Source organism: Podarcis pityusensis (genome assembly GCF_964106645.2).
Source record: "Podarcis pityusensis genome assembly, chromosome: 10".
NCBI classification, from domain to species: Eukaryota; Metazoa; Chordata; class Lepidosauria; order Squamata; family Lacertidae; genus Podarcis; species Podarcis pityusensis.
In genome coordinates, this window is record NC_138035.1 from 61,862,898 (window position 1) to 61,886,708 (window position 23,811).

The window sequence follows — 23,811 nt, forward strand, 5'->3', positions numbered from 1 at the left end:
TTTCATCTTCTATTTTGGAAATGTACATCTATTTTTTTTCCTTTAATTTTTTTGGGGGGGCCCCAAGAGAGTGGGTCCCTAAGCTATAGCTTGTCCCTTCCAAGAGGTTCCAGTCGCGGTCCAATTGGGGCTTCCTGGCCTAAGGCGCGCCAGCACATCTACTTTAATGGCCGGAGTTCCCTTCCACCAACCTTTAGTTACAATGCTAGGGGCCGGCAGCTCGTTCTGATCAGCCGGGAGCCCCCTTTTCGAGGGGAGATCCCGCCCCTCGGCTCCTTCTCCCTTTCCCTCGACTTCATTCATCCTGTCCCTCCTCCTCCTCCTCCCTTTTCCCCTCCCCCTAACCGCCTCCTCCCTGCCGGCGGTGGCTTCCTGGCTGGCTGGCTAGCTGGCTCTGCAACTTCCAGCTGGAGCTGCCTGGCTGGGTCTCCGCCTCTGCCTCTGCTGCTGCTGCTGCCGGCGCTGCTGCTGCCGGCTGGGGGAAAATGTCCGAGCGAGGCGGCTTCTACAAGCAGGAGCTGAACAAGACGGTGTGGGAGGTGCCCCAGCGCTACCAGCACCTGACCCCGGTGGGCTCGGGGGCGTACGGCTCCGTATGGTAGGTGGAGGCTGCTCCGGAAAGGGGGGCTGCTTTGCTGCGCATAAGCAGCAGCAGCAGAAGGTGTGCGGTGAGCCTCGGGCAAAAAGGCTCCGCTCCAGCCGTGCAAAAGGTTTTTCCCCTCGCCGGAGCTGCGGGAAGCAGACAATGCCAGCCAGCAGCTGGGCGCTGGAGCCGCTAGGCCTGCCTGGTGCATGGAGAGCCAGCGCGCACAATGGGGGCGCCCATAGACAAGGCGTCCCCGGGATCTGCATGCGTCCAGGGTTTTGTGTTTTGCTTTTTTTGCGGGGGGGGCGACACCTGCGCGGATTGTACGCACAGGCAGGTTCTACGCAGCTGCCCTAGTTAAGCCCCCCCCTCCCGGATGTATGGGCGAAAGCCAGCCACCCTAGGCTTGTATACCCACCGGGTAGGTGGGTGCGGAGACCACCTGGGATGTTAGGTACACGTACGGGAAGGTACGCTGGGAGGCAGGTGCGATCCCGCCCCTGGTAGCTGCTTGGTTCGAAAGCAGGTGCACAGGTGATGGATTGACATGTGTGCCTTAGTAGGCCAGGCGAAGGGGGTGGACGTTGGGTGTGCATACAGGAAAATGTGCATATGCAATGTACAAACCGCTCATATTTCACCCAGGATAATAATTTTGGGGTAGAGAACAAGAGATTCAAGGTGGGTTAGGTGCTCTGAACAGGAGCGCGTCCATAGGTGTGTACACACACACACATACACAAACAAACACAAACACCTATATAGAATAGTAAGAAAATGCTTCTTTTTTGTCTTGCGTTTTGTGTGTGCAGAGCCAGAGTGTGTATTTGCGGTCAGCTGCGTGCAAGGTGCATAGTATAACAATAGGTAGGACCCCTTCCCATGGAGTGCATGTGTGCGTTGACCTATAGCCCTGTGCTGTCTGTCACGGGTGGGGGTGGGCTGTGCTCATTTTCCTGCCTTTTCCCTGCCCCCACCGGGAGTTCGGAGAACACACAGAGAGAGGCAAAGCTGAGCTGCGCTCTCACAATGCCATTCAGCCTGGAATTCCTCGTGGGTTGCTAAGGGTAACCCTGGGCCATGCCAGCCATTGAAAGAGGTTTCCCCAGACTATTTTTAAGACCTCCTCCTCCACCTCCTCACCACCGAACTGCACTGCTGAATGGGACTGTGGCAGGGCAGTGCTTTTATTCGCACAGCAATTGTGGTCAAGTCCTAAGTGTGCTTTTAGGAACTGGGAGCAGCGCATGAAAATACAGGCTGATTTCCCCTCCGGATGAGCGAAATATTAGACCCGGTTCTCTGCCACCACCTTTGAGTAGCTTTAAAAGCATTGCACGGCAGCTTAAGATAACCTTCCTCTGAAACGGTGTTTCCCAAACTTGAGTCTCAAGCTGCTTTCAGACAACAGTTCCTATCATCCCTGACTACTGGCCCTGCTAGCTATGGATGATGGGTGTTGTAGTCTGAAAACAGTTTGAGAAACTCTGAAATATTTTTATCCTTTTTCCAGTCACTCATGACATTGCATGCAACATTGGGGGTGGGGGCTGGCCTTGTGTTGGCTCTGTTGTGCAAGCCAGAAGCATTGATTTAGCAATAGTTATGATGTTAGCTGTCACTTGTTTAGGGCATGGTCGGAAGCAACCAAAGGCCTGGTGAGTGCCTGGGTAAGTGATCGGTACTCACCATGAGTCCATCTATCTCAGTATTGTCTTCACTGACTGGCAACAGTTATCCAGGTTTCAGGCACGGTTCTCTCCCAATTTTTATGTGGAGATGCTGGGAATTGAAGCTGTGAACTTCTGCAGCCAAGCTCTACCACTAAGCTATGGCCCTTCCCTAAAACAAGAATCCTATGTATAGTCCACGGAGGAAAAGGATGTGTGGAGGACAGAAATGCAATAAAGACAAGAATATATAAATACTGTCTTCTTTAGCGATCACTCGTAGCCGAGTAAGATTGTCTTCCATAAACACGGTCTTATCAATGAGTCCATAAGTGACTGTGGAGGCCAATTCTGGATCCACACATCCTTCCACAGTGGGGACATTGGTTTCCGGGCAGGAGTTGATCACGGTGTGGATTTGCCAAGCGTGTCTTCCTCCTAGCATGTTTCTTCCTTGCGTCCTGAGTTCAAGTGTCTTCAAAGCCCATGATACCTTTGGTAAAGGCTGTTCTCCAACTGGAGTGCTCACAGGCCAGTGTTTCCCAGTTGTCAGTGTTTATACTACATTTTTTTGGATTTGCCTTGAGACAGTCTTTAAACCTCTTTAAACACTGTAAGGTTTTCATCGCAAGCTCCTGCTTTTGTGTGGTCAGTAGAAAGCAGAGAATGGGAGTGAATTGACCGTTTCCATAATGGAGGGAAATAAGCACTGGTGTTTCCCCAAAGATGCATTGGGACTGCTGCTGTTTTGCTTCTTCATGAACCATTTGGAGCAGTGAAGTGTGTGGATGATGCCAGTTCATTCATAAGGGTGAAACCTGAAGCTGTCTATGGGGAAAACGGCCAAAGGATCTGTCCAAACTTTGCGGTTTGACAGCAAAAACGGCAAAGAGGATAGTCAGGTAACAAAGGGCCCAAAACACTGAGTCATAAACAATTTGCAGCGTTACCTGTGCACCCTGACGGGGTCCTGTGAGTGTACAGGAAATGTGCCTTGAGGTTGTGGTAAACACCTTGCCGGAGGCATCAACTCAGCGTGCAGTGATAGGAAATACTCTTGCGTTTCAAATTTCTTGGAAAGGCACTGAAAGTTAAGTGCCGGCCTCATAATGCTTTTATGTAAGTCTTTGCTGCGGCCACATTAGGAATATGTGAGCAGCGTAGGAGCAGGGCCGTCTTAAGCATATCTGGCGCCGTGGTGCAAAGATCCCTCCACCACACACACACACACACCCTGTTTCCCAGAGTTGTCAACCTTTTCCCAAGCCTCTGAGGGGATCGCTCTCCTCCCGCGGAGGCTTGGGAGGCAAGCTGCATGCCCGCCAGCCATATGGTTGACGGGGCGCAGCTGGGAGGCCTGCACGGAAAGGGGAGGCCGCCAGCGAAGCCACACAGCTCCCCCATTCACTGGGGCACCCCGAGAGGCCGGCACCGTGGCGCAACACACCACTAAACCCAATGGGAAAGACGGCTCTGCGTAGGAGCCAACTCCAGGGGGCTGTAGGTGCTTGGGCACCCACAATAATATCATTGGGGGGGCACACACAAAGTCAAAGAAAGGCAGGCAGCCCCTGCTGCGCTGCCTCTGAAAGAGAAGCAGTTCCGCTCTGCCCTCCTCAGCCATCAAGCGAGTCACCCTTGTGGGGGGTGGCTTGGACAAGGAAACAGGGTCTCTCTGCCTCAGAGTTTAAGCCCCTCCCTGCCCCAAAAGTGGAAAGAAGCAGAAGCCCAGCAAAGAAGAATGGATACAAAACCATATGGAATATGCAGAAATGGCGAAACTTGCCGGAAGAATAAGAAATCAAGATAACAAACTTTTTATAAAAGAATGGAACTGGTTTATTGAATATTTACAGATAAATTGCAAACAGATAAAAAACATTTAGCAGGATTCTTGTAATAAACTGCAGCTTAACAAGAATATATATGTACAATAGATAATTAAATGAACAAGCTAAATGAATTTGGATATGCAGAAGATATTAAAAAATAATGAGGGGGAAGGAAGTCAAATTTTTAAATGTTAAATTGATTGTAAAACTAGTGAAAATGTATACATTTGAAAAGTAAAAATAAAAAACGAAGAAAAAAGAGAAGGGTGTCTCACTGGATGTGGAAAGGAGGAGGAAGAGGAGCCATCGCCGCAACTCGGATGTGCAACATCACACACAAACACACACCTGCAGACGTGTGCATGTGACATCACACGTCCATGTTACGGCGGGTGGGTACCATGTTACCTGAGGGTGAGATGGCTCCCCTGGTGAGGAACAGTGCAACATCTTGCAGCAATGGGAAACCTACAGGAAAGAACAAATACTTCTATCTGGAGTTTGGAGATCTTTTCGCCGTGAGGAGAGTTGAAAGGATCTGAAGCTTTTTAGTCTACAAAATACAGGATTAAAGGGGAATTTTTTGGTAACTATTAAGAACAACATGGAGAAAGTGGTTAAAGACTAACTTTTCCCTCTTATACGCTGAGCAGTAATAGGCTCAGAACAGCCAAAAATGAAGTGCTATTTCAGAAAATGCGGTATCAATTTATGGAACTCGGGGTGCCACAGGATGGTACTGGCTGCTAGCTAAAACAGCTTTGAAAGGAGAACAGACAAATTCAAGAGGATAGTTACCGTATTTTTCGCTCTATAAGACGCACCAGACCACAAGACGCACCTAGTTTTTGGAGGAGGAAAACAAGAAAAAAAATATTCTGACTCTCAGAAGCCAGAACAGCAAGAGGGATCGCTGCGCAGTGAAAGCAGCAATCCCTTTTGCTGTTCTGGCTTCTGGGATAGCTGCGCAGCCTGCATTTGCTCCATAAGACGCACACACATTTCCCCTTACTTTTTAGGAGGGAAAAAGTGAGTCTTATAGAGCAAAAAATACGGTATATCAGCAGTTCTGTGTCCTGAATAGCTAATTGGGAATGTCCATGTTCAGAGGCCGTATACTAGAAGCTGGGCTTACAAGGAGAACAAGTGTTGCCTTCAAGCCCTGCTTGCGAGTTTCCCAGAGGCATTTGCTAGTCCCTGCTGGAAACAAGGTGCAAGCTAGATGAACCAGATGGTCTGATCGAGCAGGCCTCTTCTTATGTTCTTAAGTTCTTATTTGGCTTTTGTAAGGATTACCGAGCAGTGATTTGAGTACTCAAAATGTATTATGTAAATGCCAAATGTTTTCGATGACTGGGGCTGCTACTCGAGTGAACACAGTCATTGAGTGGCGATTTTTGCTGGGACCTCTTGGTGTGATGCTGGTGGAACTGGGAAGCTCTCAATTAGCCTCTTTTGTCTGCCTTAAAGCAGGAGGCTTGCTCAAACTATGATGCCACAGGTGTCCAGGACCTGTTAAAGAACTCATTCGCATGAGATTGCTGTTGTGTGATGGGTAAAAACAACACCATCTGAATCCACTCAGTGTGCTTCAAGCAGTGGTATAATTTGGTCATGTGGTTTAGAGGATGCAGGAGGCTGAAAGCCCTTGGCTGTGGGATATGACGTGGTGGAAAAGCCCAGAATTCATTGTGTTGGCATGTGCATGCTTTCGGTTTCTTGTGTGTTGCAGACAAAAGCAGTATTTTAGTGTCTCTGTTTTCACACGCTCGGTGTGTCAGTGCTACAGCAGGGAACATATTGTGCCTCAGCTGTCTAAACAGTGACTGCTAATAAGACCAGAGAGATGTTTCTTCAGATGGTTGGAACCATGAAAGCTCATGATGGTGACCAAAGAAGGCTAATAATAATCTTGCACTTGAGAATGCCTGGCCTAGAAATGTTGGGTGTCTTTTCGTATACATGCTTCAGAAGCTTCCGGGTTCAGCCCTGAGCATCCCCAAATAAAAAGGGAATGTCATATAGCAGCATTTGGGGAAAGACTTTTGTGCAACATCCTCTAACGGAGGGAGTAGACTGGTCCAGACTAGGTACTGACAGACCGACTATAAAATAAGTAAATACAGTGGTACCTCGGGTTGAGTACTTAATTCGTTCTGGAGGTCCGTACTTAACCTGAAACTGTTCTTAACCTGAGGCACCACTTTAGCTAATGGGGCCTCCTGCTGCTGCCGCGCCGCCGGAGCACGATTTCTGTTCTCATCCTGAAGCAAAGTTCTTAACCTGAAGCACTATTTCTGGGTTAGCAGAGTCTGTAACCTGAAGCGTATGAAACCTGAAGCGTCTGTAACCCGAGGTACCACTGTACAGGTGAAACTCAAAAAATTAGAATATCGTGGAAAAGTTCATTTATTTCAGTAATTCAACTTAAAAGGCGAAACTAATATGTGAGGGCCAGTGTGGTGTAGTGGTTAAGAGCGCTAGACTCGTAATCTGGTGAACCGGGTTCACATCTCCGCTCCTCCCCATGCATCTGCTGGGTGACCTTGGGCTAGTCACACTTCTTTGAAGTCTCTCAGCCCCACTCACCTCACAGAGTGTTTGTTGTGGGGGAGGAAGGGAAAGGAGAATGTTAGCCGCTTTGAGACTCCTTCGGGTAGTGGCAAAGTGGGATATCAAATCCAAATCCAAACTCCTCCTCCTCTTCTTTTCCACGATATTCTATTTTTTTGAGTTTCACCTGTAAATAATGAAAAAAAAGGTAGGATATACTGATAAGGCAGTTTTGTATGCTTGAAGGAAGTGGCCATCTATTTATTTATTTATCTTACTTCTATATCATACTTGTCTTTATTATTTACTTATTTACTTATTTTATTTATTAAATTTGTATATTGCCCTCCATCCCTCACAGGGAGCCTCACAACATAAAAATACAAAATGAGAACACAAAATAAGTAATAAAACAGGAACAAACCAATAAGTCCCCGCTCCCACAGGCCACAGAAGGTTAATCAGCCAAAGGCCTGGTTTTATAGAGAAATAGTTTTGCCTGGAGCTTAAAGATATGTAATGAAGGCACCAGGCGAGCTTCCCTGGGGAGAGCATTCCACAGACAGGGAGCCACCACAGAAAAGGCCTGATCTCATGTTGCTGCCCTCTGGACTCTTGTGGAGGAGGAAGTAGGGCCTCAGATGATGGCTGAAGGGTCTTGGTCGGGAGCAGCATTCCTTGAAGTATTGCCATGGAACCCAACATGTGGGTCTCAGGAGGTCTCCCATCCAGACACTGACCGGACACAGACCTGCTTAGGTTCCAACAGACTTGGTGGCCTTGTGCCTTCTGGCCACATGTTAAGAATAGCTGCCTTATTCTGAGTCGGTCCATTGGCTTGTCTTCCTTGGTAATGTCTGTGCACTGGCTGTGGCTCACCAAGGTTTCAGACAGAAGCGTTCCCCAGCCCTGCCTAGGAATGATGGGGACTGAACCTGAGACCTTCTGCATGTAAAGCTCTGCAGCCTGACCCCTTACATTGCTTACATGCCAATTCCTTAGAAGAAAAAGTGATCTCATGGTGACCACAAAATTTCCTTATCATATCTGCTTAACCTCAAGATTATTGTGGAGGTAAAAGCTTGCATGATTTGCAATATTTGATAAGTCACAAGGATACATCAGTTGGACAATACCATGGGAGAAGTGGTTTGCACTCTTAGTAATGGGAAATAACTGTGTGTGTGTGTGTGTGTGTGTGTGTGTGTGTGTGTGTGTGTGTTTACAGCCGGCCTCTCTTGTCAACACACTGACTTCTTCCCTGTAGCAATGCCAGTGATTTTGCAGAGTCATTGTGTGAATCAGAAATGAAATTTAGTTTCTGAGAAGCCAAAGTAGCCTTGTGTCGATACTGCGAATTATTTGCAGGACTGTTTTAAGAGCTTATTGATAACATCTTTCTGAGAAAAGCTGCAGAAATCTGCTGCTCGCTGTCTGCTGCAGGTTATTTGGTTCCCTGGCTTGCTTCCCTCTCGCTTGCTCCCATGATTTCCCCTTTGTGTTTGTGTAAGTGATGCGGCTGTTGGCAAACAGGGTAACGCGAGTGTTGACTTAAGGCAGGAGAACAATGATCTCATTGGAAACAATGCTGATTTGGGGGTGAGAAACAGCCTGTGCTTCTCAGGGGGGTCTCCATCCTTTTTCATAGCAATTCTTACTCCTACTACCAGCTTCTGAGTTGTATTCTGCCATACAAAACTACAGAAATGAATGATAAATCTTGGCTCGATTATTATTTTAGCCCTATGCTGATTGAGTTTTCCAGAATTATTACTGTTGTCTGAAAGAGAAATGTTCAATTCTAAAGACCTTTGACAGGCAATAAGGAACAATTGGGAGCCAACTTTAAACTCCATCTTTTCCTGATGTCAGGTGTGGGGCTTGTGGGTGTGGTGTGGCCAGAGATTTGTGCCCATGGGCCAGAGATTCCCCACTGCTTCCATAAATGTTGGCACAGGGCTATCAATTAATTGGACGGATATATGCTAATAAAAGAGCATCCAGACTTTTAGCTTACAGGTAACTCTTAATTGGGCACAACAGAAAAGTAGCTCAGTGGGTTGGTTACTGGTGAAAAATCATATGATTCAGGTATCATTCAGCCAAGGTTCAGCTTCGCAGGTTTTTGTTTGGAGAGACAATAAATGGGTGCTTCATATTTTTTTCTGGATTATTGCCTTATTGTTAGGTTCTATTATTATTATTTTATTTATGCATGGTACATATTGCTTAGAATACTGAGTGGAAAGTATAACTTCAAAATTTAAATAAAATAAAATAATAATAATAATAATAATAATAATTAATGGACTCTTGTAAACGTCTGTCTATCTATCATCTGTCTGTCTGTCTATCATCTATCTATCTTTTTTTAAGGGGTTTTTTAACATATCATTTTCAACAGTAATTAAACATACTTTTACATCTTATTCAAATTTTTGACTTCCATCAATCCTGTCTGAAAATTTTCCAGTCTAATCTCTCAGTATGCATTTCTTATCTTCCCTATTACATTTCAAACTCATAACCAATATCTCTATCTTTTTCTACTTTGTAACACTTCGTATATTTCTCCTTACAAAACTTCTTGCAGTCCTACTAGGGTAATTTGTTGATTACAGTTGCTCTTCAAATAATTCATATACTTCTTCCAATCTTCTGTAAATCTCTGGTCCCGCAGGTTTCAAATCCTTCCTGTCATTTTGTCCAATTCTGCATAGTCCATTAATTTCGTCTGCCATTCTTCTTTCGTCGGAATTTCTTCTTGTTTTCATTTCTGGGCTAACAATACTCTTGCCGCAGTTGTTGCATATAAAAACAATTTAACATCTTGCCTATTAATGTCCTGACCTATAATACCAAGTAAAAATCTATCTATCATCTATCTATCATCTATCTATCTATCTATCTATCTATCTATCTATCTATCATCTATCTATCTATCATCTATCTATCTAAGGGTCTGTAACAAGTTCTTGGATAGCTGATAACACCAGTGTTGCAGGGTGAACTAGATGATTCTGAGGGTTCCTTCCAGCTTTAAATTCTATGATTTCTGTGTTGGGAACCAGCCTGTGGGACTTTCCAGACCACCCTCCTCACTGGCCCTTCTCTGTGTCCTCCTTTGAGTGCTTCTCTCGGCCTGGAATGGATCTTTGAAATGGGCTAATTCCTCTTGCTTTCCTGGATTGAGAAATGTGACTAGAAGCCACTGACTTTTGCCAAATGTTATTTACTCTTCAGTCATGTCGTATCATGGACTGGTTGGATGCAGTGGAATGGTGTGAGGAAACAGCTGGGGAACCCCCCCCCCCAAAGGAAGAAGACTCAGAACCAGGGGAGTGGTGGTGGGACAACAAGGAGTGGTCAGAGGGAGAAGACTGGGGAAAGGAGGTGTAGGAAGCTGAAGTGAGTGAGGCGAGTCTGTGTCAGAGATAAGTCAAGAATCAGAGGAAGAAGCTAAAGCAGGAAAGGGAGGAGACCAAGAGGCAGGGATGATTCAGGCTGGTGAAGAGGCATGGGTGTCTTCCCCTTCCTGCTGTGACAAACTCATCCCCTTTGGTCTCCCAGAACCAGAAGAGGCATGGAAAGGGCAAAGGAGAAGTTGGCTTCACACAGGCGCAGTCTCAGATTGCTTGGGGGAAACCTTGGAGAGGAAGGGACTTTGGCCTTCAGTCTCAGCAACTGCTTCATGGGAGCAAGACTTGCCAGAGAAGAGATGCTGTGCGCATTAGGCCTGACACTCCGGTGCAGATCCTGTTTTTGCTATATATGTAAAGAGTGAGTGCCTGGAGGCGGTTGGAGGATGGATGGCAGCTAATGGATTGAGGTTGAATCCTGACAAGACAAGTACTGTTTTGGGGGGAACAGGGTGTGGGCTGGTATAGAGGACTCCCTGGTCCTGAATGGGATAACTGTGTCCCTGAAAGACCAGGTGCGCAGCCTGGGAGTCATTTTGGACTCACAACTGTCCATGGAGGCGCAGGTCAATTCTGTATCCAGGGCAGCTGTCTACCAGCTCCATCTGGTACGCAGGCTGAGACCCTGCCTGCCCGCAGACTGTCTCACCAGAGTGGTGCATGCTCTAGTTATCTTCCACTTGGACTACTACAATGCGCTCTACGTGGGACTACCTTTGAAGGTGACCCGGAAACTACAACTAATCCAGAATGCGGCAGCTAGACTGGTGACTGGGAGTGGCCACCGGGACCACATAACACCGATCCTGAGAGATCTGCATTGGCTCCGAGTATGTTTCCGAGCACAATTCAAAGTGTTGGCGCTGACCTTTAAAGCCCTAAACGGCCTCGGTCCAGTATACCTGAAGGAGCATCTCCACCCCCATTGTTCTGCCCAGACGCTGAGGTCCAGCGCCGAGGGCCTTCTGGCGGTTCCCTCATTGCGAGAAGCAAAGCTACAGGGAACCAGGCAGAGGGCCTTCTCGGTAGTGGCACCCGCCCTGTGGAACGCACTCCCATCAGATGTCAAAGAGATAAACAACTACCTGACATTCAGAAGACATCTTAAGGCAGCCCTGTTCAGGGAAGTTTTTAATGTGTGACATCTTAATGTATTTTTGGTCTTTGTGGAAGCCATCCAGAGTGGCTGGGGAAACCCAGCCAGATGGGCGGGGTACAAATAATAAATTATTATTATTATTATTATTATTATTATTATTATTATTCCAACTTGCTCAGTTGTCACCCACATTTGCTCTGGCCCACCTTAGTATGCAGACCCTGAAAGTGAATGCAGCATTTAGTCCGAGAATTATTTCCTTCCTAATGAGTGTTGGACTGGACCATTAAGACCTCGGTTCAAATCCTCCCTGTGCCATGAAGCTCACTGGGATGTCTCTCAGCTTCGTTTTGTTGAAAGGACAAAATTGATATGAAGTCCCTAGCTGTTTGGGAGAGAGGCAGGGTGAAAAGGTAATTAAACAATAAATAAATAAATAAATAAATAAACCAAACTTCCTGTTTTGCAATTAGTAAGTTCATAAACTGTGTCACATCTCTTAAAAATTTAATTTTAGGACACATCATGGAGGGACTGGCTTTTCTGGTAGAAATGTTTGCCCGCGAGTGACAAGTTGTTTTTTGCGTCATCATCATTTTTTTAAACGAATTCATGCAACCTTTGAAAGAGCAGTCTCAGTTAAATAGCTGCCGTCTGGTGTCAGAAGCACTGTGTCAGATGCATACTGCACACTGCTGTAACCAAAGTTTAAATTAAGACACACTGTGTGACATTAAAAATACCATTTCCAATGCACATAAAAAAAAGATTTACAGCATTTGTACTATTCAAACTCTTTTTGTCTGGGACTTAACCCGGCTCCATTCCTTCTACCCCCCCAAGTGATTTGAATCATTTTCTGAAATAACTAATGATGCAACCCTATGTCCACTTTCACGGGATTCTGTTTCTTTGTTGTTGTTTAGTCGTTTAGTCGTGTCCGACTCTTCGTGACCCCATAGACCAGAGCACGCCAGGCACTTCTGTCTTCCACTGTCTCCCGCAGTTTGGTCAGACTCATGTTTGTAGCTTCGAGAACACTGTCCAACCATCTCGTCCTCTGTCGTCTCCTGCTCCTTGTGCCCTCCATCTTTCCCAACATCAGGGTCTTTTCCAGGGAGTCTTCTCTTCTCATGAGGTGGCCAAAGTATTGGAGCCTCAGCTTCACGATCTGTCCTTCCAGTGAGCACACAGGGCTGATTTCCTTAAGAATGGATGCGTTTGATCTTCTTGCAGTCCATGGGACTCTCAAGAGTCTCCTCCAGCACCAGAATTCAAAAGCATCAATTCTTCGGCGATCAGTTTATGGTCCAGCTCTCACTTCCATACATCACTACTGGGAAAACCATGGCTTTAACTATACGGACCTTTGTTGGCAAGGTGATGTCTCTGCTTTTTAAGATGCTGTCTAGGATCTACTTGTACTTGTCCTCCACTCTTCCTCAGTAGCATGTTGGACGCCTTCCAACCTGAGGGGCTCATCTTCCAGTGTCATAACTTTTATATGCCTGTTGTCTTTGTCCATGGAGTTTTCTTGGCAGGGATACTGGAGTGGCTTGCCGGTTCCTGCTCCAGGTGGATCACGTTTGGTCAAAACTCTCCACTATGACCTGTCCATCTTGGGTGGTCCTGCACGGCATAGCTCATAGCTTCTCCGAGTTATTCAAGCCCCTTCGCCACGGCAAGGCAGTGATCCATGAAGGGGTCTGTTTCTTTAAGGTGAATGAAGTTTCATTGCAAATGAAATGGTTAGGTTGGGAAAGCATTTTTTACACTGATGTAAAAAAATAAAATAAATCCTTGCTGCAGAATTCTAAGGGTTGTTACCAAATGCTGCTCTTCTGCTAATGGACTTCCACTGGTGCAACAGAACTTCCATTTCTTCTCCTCTTCCATGCAGGCCCCTGTGCTCCTCAAAATGTTTTCCAGAGATTTGGGGGGCTCCAGAGCAGCTATTGGAGTGTGTAGGGAGAGGGAGAGGGAACTCTGCTGGTTCTCTTCGGATTACACCGGACAAGAGTGTACACAGAGACTGAACATGGAGCCTGGCACACTTCCGTTGCGAAACTCTGCAAGCTATCCGTGCCTCCTGCAAAAGTCCTCCTCAGGCCTCTTTCTCTTGCCGGTAGCAGAGCGAAACACAGCGGTGAGAAGCAAAGTGCAGCACGTGTGGAATAAATCAGAGCAGACACAAGGCAGTCCTTATCTACTCTTGTCTTTAATCATGTAGAATAACATCATAAATTCAGACCTGGCGAGAACTGACACATTCTCCCTTTCGCATGGCGTCCGAGAGTCAGACTGAAACACACGGAGTCAAACCCCTCCCTTAAGTGTTTCTAACCACGCCTCAGGAAAGAGACGTCACCAGAACTCTTTAACTCTGTGAGTTCTGAAACCATTAACAGATACAACCCAACAGTTGTCGTTTCCTTCCATGAATAGAACAGTTTACATTCACAGTGGGGCTCTCCCATCTGCCCCTCCCTTCTGTAGCCTGTGCTCACCTGAAAATCTGTGTCTGGAGGACTCTTGGGAACAGTGTGGGACATGGGCTTCAATGTTGGGTGGGGGCTTGGTGGCCATCTCCCACTTTCTGAAAGGAGGAATAGCTTATGATCCAAGAGGCTATTGAATTGCTTCTAAAAATACCTTCAGATATGTCCTACCTACGTCAATAGCAGTTCTGCATCTATGTGTCAAAAAGATCATAGATTTGCCACGCATCTACTCAAACTACTGAAACTCAAGATGCACGTAGCTCAGAATACTCTCTGCAGTCACGCAGATGTGTGCTCATTTGCCACTCATGATGTTCCGCACATGGCTATCCCACTATGCTGCGTGGAAATGTTATCCTACTTGGAAATCTGGTATGCTTTTAAGTGGCCCTAAGTGGCAAGTTTAGGGCTGAGGCATTGGGCTCAGTTGCACAACAACATAATTACATGTTTCCGCTATGTAGGTCAGCCGAAGACGTATGAGGCCAAGGCTTGTTCTTTGCTTGTGTCTTTGGTTGAGCACCAAGTAAGCCAAAGTTAATCTGCTGGGCACACAGTCTTCCCTTTTCCCCAGTAGAGTGACTGGGGAAAAGGGAAGACTCTGTGCCCAGCGTAGTTTAACTTTGGCTTACTTGGTGCTCTGCCTTATATTTGTTGCAATGTTTTGCTTGCATAGACTGTTTCTTGTTCTTTCAGCAGGTGTGGGTGAGGGACTTCTGGCCTTCAAAATGTTTTTGGGCTCCCAGCTCCCATCAACACCATGTCCAGCAGTCAGACAAATGGGAGTTGCAACATTTGATGGAGCACAAATTAGCCGCCTCTGCCCTTGTATCAAGTTTCTGTCTTGTAGCTGTGGGGTGCACATGTGTGTAAATCTCAGTTGGTCAACCTCCCAATTTATCATTCAGCCTCCAATTTAACATTCGGGGGGGGGGGTATTTATTCTGCTCTTGTTATCTGAAGCTTATCTTCTTTTTCATAAATCTTCCTCTTTCAAATAATTCTCAGTCTGTGAGACTGAGATTTATCCCTTGTTACCCATTAAGGATTTGTGTTTTCCTAATTGCGCCTGGTTGTTGTTTTCTAATGCCCATGTAGCTATGAAAACCATTTGTGTAGTGAGAGTGCCAATTATTTTTTTCCGAGCATAATAATGGAAGTGGAAAACGTGCCGTGCCTCACACACACTGCTCAGCAGGTTTGCAGATGTCCCATTGCTTTATGTATAAAGGAATTCTTGTACCTAATGCCAGGGGGAAAAGAGAGAACATTAAGGGGCAGATTATTTTGAAAAAGGGTGGTGCTTCAAATTTATATATTTTTGTGTCTTCTTTTTGTAATCAGTTACTTGCTTCCAAGGTAGGAGTGAACTGAAAAGAAAGCAAAGAGCTGCTCAATAATGGAAGACTTTGGAGTTGCACCTTTTTCATATCCACTCAATAACTTGTTCATTATCTTCGTTATACAGAGGTGTGTGGCATTCAGAATTCACTGCAAGCAGGCAATGGCATGGAGGAAAATAATAGGCAAACAAGACGGTGTTGGAAGCCTTAGAACTGCTTGCTCTATAAACTTGATTGATTTTGCCTACGATCTATAATAGGGTTGCAATTTCTTCAGTTTGTGCCTGCTGGCTGTCATTGATCCTAAACACACTGGTGTTGCCTGAAGACACATAGGGTCCCAACTAAGTGTGCAGCCAGTCATGACGCACAACCCGGAATATACAGGCTTTCCCAAGGAAATGCAGGTCTCTTCTATCAATGGCTCCCTCACTCTTGACTCCAAGTCTAGAAATCTAGGAGCGCATGGTGGAGCATCTTGCGCAAAGCTTGCATACAACAAAAATTCAATCTCCAGAGCCAACAGATAAATAAATGTCAGAAACATAAAGCTTGTCTTTCCAAAACTGCTTGCGGTGCGTAAAATCATGACGATAGCTAATCATGTGAAGGGAGTTTCATGTGTTGGTCCCTGTCACTGGCCCTGCCACACTGGCATGGATATGCAGGGAGTGGGGCTAATAATAATAATAATAATAATAATAATAATAATTTATTATTTATTATTTATACCTCGCCCATCTGGCTGGGCTTCTCCAGCCACTCTGGGCGGCTTCCAACAAAATATTAAAATACAGGAATGCATCAAACATTAAAAGCTTCCCTAAATAGGGCTGCCTTCAGATGTCTTCTAAAAGTCTGGTGGTGGTTGTTCTCTTTGACATCTGGTGCGAGGGCGTTCCACGGGGCGGGTGCCACTACCGAGAAGGCCCTCTGCCTGGTTCCCTGTAACTTGGCTTCTCGCAGTGAGGGAACCGCCAGAAGGCCCTCGGCACTGGACCTCAGTGTCCGGGTAGAACGATGGGGGTGGAGACGCTCCTTCAAATATACTGTGTCCTACATTGGGGGCAGGGCCAGTAAGGAAATAAACCACTATCTGACGTTTAAGAGACATCTGAAGGCAGCCCTGTAGAAGGATGTTAACATTTGATGCTTTATTGTGTTTTTAGTATTCTGTTGGGAGCTTCCCAGAGTGGCCACCCAGTCAGATGGGCAGCATACAAATAATCAAATTATTATTAATAATTATTATGATTGTTTGAAAGTCTTCACATGGAAAACAGGCGAAGGGGGCTGATGTTACCCAGCATTATGACTGCCACAGCAGCCAACTTGTATAATAGACAGGGGCAGCCCCCCCCCCTCCACCTGAGGCAAAATGGGAATTTCTTCCTTCTGCCGCCTTCACAGCCATGTCCCAGTCTCCCCTTCCACCGCCACCATGCCCGCCCTCCAACACACCGCAGGAATGCCCTGGCTCTTGCCAAACCCTGGGGGAGCTGGGGTGTGCTTCAAAGTTTTGTTGCTCAGCTTCGCCCCCCGAGGGCGAGGGAAACTTGAGTGGCAATGTGGCATGTGAGAATTTGCAGCAGGACCCAGGATGTTCTGTAAAGCATTGCCAGAACACCTCCCTGTCGCTGCTAGCGGCAGAAGCGATCGGGCCATATCTTGTACTTCTGCCGCCTGAGGCGAGTGCATCACCCTGCCTCATGGGTGGGCCGGCTCTGATAATAGCATTTCCTTGTAAAACAATTTGATTGTGGTGTTGTTGTTGTTGTTGCATGCTCTCAGAGGTTGGAATATCTGGGAAACAGATGTTTGAGCCTCAGTGATTTTGGCCTCGCCATTGGCTAACTGAAAAACAACCTACTCTCTGTTTATTTGTGTTATTTGGAGGAATTGTCTGATACGGGTGTAACAGATCAGCAACAATTAAACCGGGAGCTTGCACTGTCACTTTAAAGGCAGCTAAGGGGCAGTTTCAACCTAGCAGTTTGAAAGCACGTCAAAGTGCAAGTAGATAAATAGGTACTGCTCCGGTGGGAAGGTAAACGGCGTTTTCGTGCGCTGCTCTGGTTCGCCAGAAGCGGCTTAGTCATGCTGGCCACATGACCCGGAAGGTGTATGCCGGCTCCCTCGGCCAGTAAAGCAAGATGAGCGCCGCAACCCCAGAGTTGGTCACGACTGGACCTAATGGTCAGGGGTCCCTTTACCTTTACCTTAAGGGGCAGTTTGCTTTACATCAGGGGTTGGCCACCTTTTGGGGCCTGTGGGCACTTTTGCAAGGCAGGGGAACTATGGCTTGGTGGTAGCTCACATGCTCTGTGTGTTGAAAGCCCCAGCTTTGAATCACTGAGGTATTTTGAGTTATCTCAAGATTGAGCTTGAGCAAGAGGGCTGAGGAAGGCTTCTGTCTGAGAACCCAGACAGATGCTCTCCATCAGAGTATTCAGCACTGAGCTAAATGGACCAATGCTCTGACTTTGATTAAAGACGTATCAAATGTTTGGCCCCAAGTATCAGAAAGATTTCTTCCTTCCCTGCATATTTCCTTGGCTGTTAAGATTGGCAGTGAGGTCATTTCTCGGTAGTCCCACTGCCCTCAGAGGTTTGGGGTGTGTGCAACTGCCTGAGAGAGGGGGCTTCTCTGTGGTAGCCCCTAAGCTCTGGGATTCGCTCCCCACAGCAGTGTGTCTGGGACCTTCATTGCGAAGTTTTCACTGTGTGCTAATGATGCACCTCTGTACTTTGCCTTTGACACCTGAGAGAGCTATTTTAGCACCCACTCAGTTCTCTTCATTGTAATCTGTTTTAATTGTTTTTAATGCTGTGGTTTTTAAATGGTTGCAACCCATCCTGGGACCTTATAGTGAAGGGTGGATAAGAAATCTAATAAACAACAACAATAACAAGCAGTCATGTTCACATGACTGCTTTGGAGAAGCTAAGAGCAGCTTCTTTTCTGCTTGAGGAACACATTGCGTCCAGGATTATATGCATAACTTTGGTGTGTGAAGGCTGTGGTGTTCTTTGGCTCCCTTTCCTTGTCTTCTTTTTGATTAGGAAGGTTACTGCCATGAGGGTTTGTGTCACATTTTCCGTATTGTTTGCAACTGCCCAGTTTTCCTTCAGGACAAAACTTACCAGATAACCCCAGTTAGATGCTTAACCCTTGCATTACACTTTGCTCAGTTACATAATGCAAATGTACAGAGTTGGGAGGTTTCGAGCTGGGAAGGGGGGGCGGATAGTGTGTTACCATGAGAGTGGTCTTGTTCTATCTCAGTCTTGTTTGGATACTTCAGGGATAGGGAACCTGTCGCTCTCCAAATGTTACTGGATTACAATACCCATAATCCCTGAACATTGGCCATACTGGGTTGTAGCCAATTCTGCGTGGAGAAGACTTGAAGATCTGCTGAAATTTGGTTAATTTTGGTCCATTAATTTTAATGGGTTTAATCCAAAATTTAGTTGGAAACAACCTGCTGGCTGGGACTGATGGGAGTTGGAGTCCAAAAGTATCTCTGGAGGGCCACATGTTCCCTTTTCCTGGACTACTGCATTATCTTAGCTTTGGGTTTCTTTGGCTATTTGAGCCCATTGCCGTTACTGATAAAAGCATCGCAAGCAATCCTATGCATCGGGTTCAGTGCAACATTAGTTTCATAAGCTGTTTTATGATGACAATCTGTTTGTCATTTTAGCATTTGCGTCAACATCCCTTAAAGCAAGGATGAAAAGTGTAGTAACTTTGTAAGTTGCTTCATTCCACCACCACCCAACACAGGAATTAATAAATATTTATTCTTCTCTTCCTCTCTAAGGAGACCAGAGTGCTGTATACTAAAACCAGTAAAACAATATGAAATTGCACATATTCAGTATCCGTTTCACATTTCTCTGAGTGTAGCTGGTGTGTTGCATAATATAGTAGGCAAATACCACTTCCTCTTTGTGTCACATCAGATAAAGAAGCAGTTGTGAAAGGGATAATTAATGTTAAAAGAAATAGTAATACCAGCTTTTAACCCTTAGGCTCCTTAGAAATAAGCCTTTGCAATTTCTAGGAGAAAAGCCAGAGTTAATGGTCTTATTCTGACCAGAACGTCTGCCTTCAAAACTGTTTTTTTAGATGAGTTTGCATTCTTTATTTGCTGACTTCCGCTTTCCTCTCTGAGTAGAAAGAGACGATTTGCCTGCAGTGGATCACTGTGGACTGAAACATCTGCAAATATTACAAGTTTGAGACTCTGCACAAACAATTGGCTTTGTTACTAGGACTGCCAAACCATTAAGGATGTTTTAAATCTGATTATCTGACTTTTAGGGACGTGGGTGGCGCTGTGGTCTAAACCACAGAGCCTAGGGCTTGCTGATCAGAAGGTCGGCGGTTCGCATCCCCGCGACAGGGTGAGCTTCCATTGTTCGGTTCCAGCTCCTGCCCACCTAGCAGTTCAAAAGCACGTCAAAGTGCAAGTAGATAAATAGGAACGCTCTAGTAGGAAGGTAAACAGTGTTTCCGTGCGCTGCTCTGGTTTGCCAGAAGTGGCTTAGTCATGCTAGCCACATGATCCGGAAGCTGTCTGCAGACAAACGCCGGCTCCCTCGGCCTATAGAGCGAGATGCGCGCGCAACCCCAGAGTCGTCCACGACTGGACCTAACGGTCTGGGGTACCTTTACCTTTACCATTTTTATCTGACTTTTAACTGATGAACCAGTCAATTAATAGTCACATACTATATACTCCAGGGACAAATCAGTGTTTTAGGTCTGCCGTTCAGTGTTGCTCATCACTCTTCTTGAAACTTAAATGAGATGTTTAAATTCGATTTTCTTCCTTCTTTATTTTATGGATCTTCCTTCAACTGTGCATTGCCGTAGCTACTTATTTAGACAGCAAGGCATCAGAAACAGCTACAATGACGGCCATAGTAAGGAGCGGAATATTTAAAGCTGCAATCTCATGCACATTAGAACTACTTTAATTGGAGTAGCCCCTATTACACTCAGTAGGATTCATCTGCATGTAAATATGCATATGATCAGGCTGCGTGTGAGAGCTTTCATTTGCTTCTCATTAAGTGTGTGCTGATCTTTGTGAAATTCATTGCAAAAAATGAAAGGGTTCTTGTATTTGTGCGGGTTGCTGTTGCTAGGAGCTACCATACAAGTATCAACAATGACATTGCAAGACGGCATGAGCAGGTAAAACACCCAACCCTTTTCTCTATTTCCAGCCCTTAAAAAACCCAGGATGTACTGCTTAGTGCTCCACCTGCAGTCCAGTGCAGATTTACTTGCAACCAGAGTGGCTATGTGTCCTACTTAACAGAGGGCAGCCTTCTACTAGAAAAGCTGTCAAAGGACAGTCCTCTCTTTGAAGGCAACCTCAGTTTGGAAACTGCCCAGTCAAATCGTTAGAAGGGAGATCAGGAACCTTGAAATTGTCCAACATTTAGTATCAGGACAGGCACGCAGGACAATACACATTAGTCTTCCCATTCTACAGTGGTACCTCGGGTTACAGACGCTTCAGGTTACAAACGCTTCAGGTTACAGACTCCGCTAACCCAGAAATAGTACATTGGGTTAAGAACTTTGTTTCAGGATGAGAACAGAAATCATAACGCGGCGGCAGCGGAAGGCCCCATTAGCTAAAGTGGTACCTCAGGTTAAGAACAGTTTAAGGTCCAGAACGAATTAAGTTCTTAACTGTATTTCTCAATTTTCCTCTGTACATATCAATTAGCATACACAAACCTATGCAACTCTGCATGTTTTGCCTTCAATTCTTCTTCTTCTTCTTCTTCTTCTTCTTCTTCTTCTTCTGGTAATGGGTGATGAGGTACCGGTATTTATTCACTTTTAGTTATGTATAAGTGGGCACCCTGCCTGAAATTAATTCCCATTAAAAAAGGTAAAGGACCCCTGACAGTAAAGTCCAGTCACAGACGACTCTGTGTTTGCGGCAATCATCTTGCTTTTCAGGCTGAGAGAGCCGGCGTTTGTCCACAGACAGTTTTTCCGAGTCATGTCGCCAGCATGACTAAGCCGCTTCTGGCGAAACCAGAGCACGCACGGAAACGCCGTTTACCTTCCCACCAGAGTGGTACCTACTTATCTACTTGCACTTTTTGGCATGCTTTCGAACTGCTAGGTTGGCAGGAGCAGGGACCGAACAACGGGTGCTTAACCCGTCATGGGAATTCGAACCGCCGACCTTCCAATCGGCAGGCCCAAGAGCCTCAGTGGTTTAGACCACAGCGCCACCCGCGTCCCATTACTTCCAAGTAAATATGACTAAGGATAATGTTGTTTGACCCAGTTATGAGGGAGAAGAAGCGGAATGGGACAAAACCATTATTTTTCAACTCCAGGTTACCTCTGTGGCAGTGGGATGGGGGCAGAATGATTCCCCCTGCCACCTACTGGGCTGGAGGAGGGAAATGAGTGGGATTCCTTCAAGACAGTAGTGGTTAGTATGGCAGCAGTGCTTGCCTGACTTCCCATCACCAAAGTGTGTTCATAGAATCATAGTATCATAGAGTTGGAAGAGACCACAAGGGCCATCGAGTCCAAACCCCTGCCAAGCAGGAAACACCATCAGAGCACTCCTGACATATGGTTGTCAAGCCTCTGCTTAAAGACCTCCAAAGAAGGAGACTCCACCACACGCCTTGGCAGCAAATTCCACTGTCGAACAGCTCTTACTGTCAGGAAGTTCTTCCTAATGTTTAGGTGGAATCTTCTTTCTTGTAGTTTGGATCCATTGCTCCGTGTCCGCTTCTCTGGAGCAGCAGAAAACAACCTTTCTCCCTCCTCTATGTGACATCCTTTTATATATTTGAACATGGCTATCATATCACCCCTTAACCTCCTCTTCTCCAGGCTAAACATGCCCAGCTCCCTTAGCCGTTCCTCATAAGGCATCGTTTCCAGGCCTTTGACCATTTTGGTTGTTCTCCTTCATGGAGAGCACTTGTTGCGGTGGGGGCTGACAAGACACTCCAAAGTTGTGGGGCGGGCTAATTGATCATTGGCCACTGTTGTGATTGGGCTTCCCTTGTTGTTGGGATGAAGTTAATGTTGCCATTCTGTGATTGACAGCCAGAAATGTTAAAACTCCCTGCACGAAGCGTAGAGCTTCCTCTTTTCACTCCGTGCATCGGATTGCCCATCCCCCCTCCCTATATTTAGGGTTGTTCGCTTTGACCTTGCTATGCCTGTCATGGGGTCGTCTGCTCTTGGGGCAGGGGCCCAGTAGGAATTTTGTGCATCTGGCTGATTGGCTGGTGCCATTTGGTTTTTGCCTACTGCGTAGCAAATTGCCACAACTTGTAAGGTTGTGGTTAGGCATTGGTTTAGGGTTTGGTTGGTTGAGGGGCATGGATTGGCTGTGCCTGCCCCTCCAATGCTGCTGCTGCAAGGGATTCCATTAAAGGAATACAGGGGCTCGCCTATGCTTTTGTCCGAACCCTGTCAAGGGGCTAGGGCCACACAAGAGCCCCTGGTTGCATTTGGGGAGGGCTGAGGGCAGGTTCCCTGCTCCGTCGCTACCCCCAAATGTATTCCCCTTTTCTGACTTTTGCAGGCTTGCGAAATGTCAGTCTGTCCCTCACTGGGGGGCAGATAGTCGCAACCAATGCCTAAGCAACCACTCACATTTTTGTATTTTAATAAAGTTGTGGCCAAAAATTATGCCAAAAACCTTAAACAAAATTCCTGTGTGATGTGTGAGTTATTTGGGGTGGCTTGGGGACCTCGACACACAATGGACCATGGATGAAATACTCTTGTTTCTGGTTACCCTGTTGTGGTTTGTTTGGTGAGAGAGGAACCACAAGCACAGGCTGGAGATGTAATGCCAATGCCAGCCGCTCCGTGGCTCATTTCCTTGCTCAACTAATAAAGGAGCAGAGTAGGAGCGCTCTGCCTTTGTGCACACCAGCATGCAGCTGATATGCATATTTGCTTAACTATGATTTATGGCTTAGCATGCATTCAGATGCCACCATTACATGGTCAAAATTAACATGGTTAAGGCAAGCCAAGGGGGAAATCTTGCAGTACAGATAGATTGGCAGAGTTTAAGCCCCACGCTAGGCCTTTGTTCTCTTTTGTGCTTTTTAGCCAGAAAAGCCATTTATGCATTCACATTTCATTTAAGATCATCTTATCCCTTATATGCCCAGTCAATCACTCCTCTCTGCAGGTGAGGGCCTCCCGCAGATTACTCACTTTATCAGGAGTTCTGTTCTGCACAGAACCTTTTCATGTTCTGGCACCTACACTTTGGAATTCCCTCTCCTTAAGTATTAGGCAGGCTTTGTCTGTCCAGTGTGTATCTGCGTTGGAACTGTGTTTAGCTGTTTTATCACTTATGCGGATGCCACCCTGGGCTCCTTTGGAAGGAAGCAGTGCCAGATTTACGTATAAGCTAAACAAGCTATAGCTTAGGGCCCCACTCTCTTGGGGGCCCCAAAAAACTAAAAGAAAAAAAACGCTGGATATACATTTCCAAAATATAAGATAAAAAGCAAATAAAATAAAACCTGCATACAGCAACAGTGTTTTGTGTTGTGTAGGCTCCTATGATGTAAGTAATGGGCCCCGCCTGCTAGACTGCTCCCTAAAATATCACTGGTTTACTCATTTCTATATATAGGGTGCCTACATTCTGCATGTGCAAATGGCGTTAGATACCTATTAGCTTAAGGTTACCAGATTTTTTTCAATGAATCTGGGGACCTTTTTAACTTCCTACTAAATAGATGGATTTTGTCAGGGGACTGATTTCTAAATCT

General features: G+C 46.0%; 1 protein-coding gene across 1 annotated transcript in view; it reads left to right on the forward strand.

Annotated features, from left to right (window-relative positions):
- Positions 1-357: 357 nt before the first annotated feature.
- MAPK11 (mitogen-activated protein kinase 11) overlaps positions 358-23,811 on the forward strand; it is a 52,738-nt gene continuing 29,284 nt past the window's right edge. Inside the window, exon 1 of the mRNA XM_081023799.1 lies at positions 358-598. Coding sequence (XP_080879925.1) covers positions 486-598 — 113 coding nt within the window. The 5' untranslated portion in view covers positions 358-485. The remainder of the gene's footprint in view (positions 599-23,811) is intronic.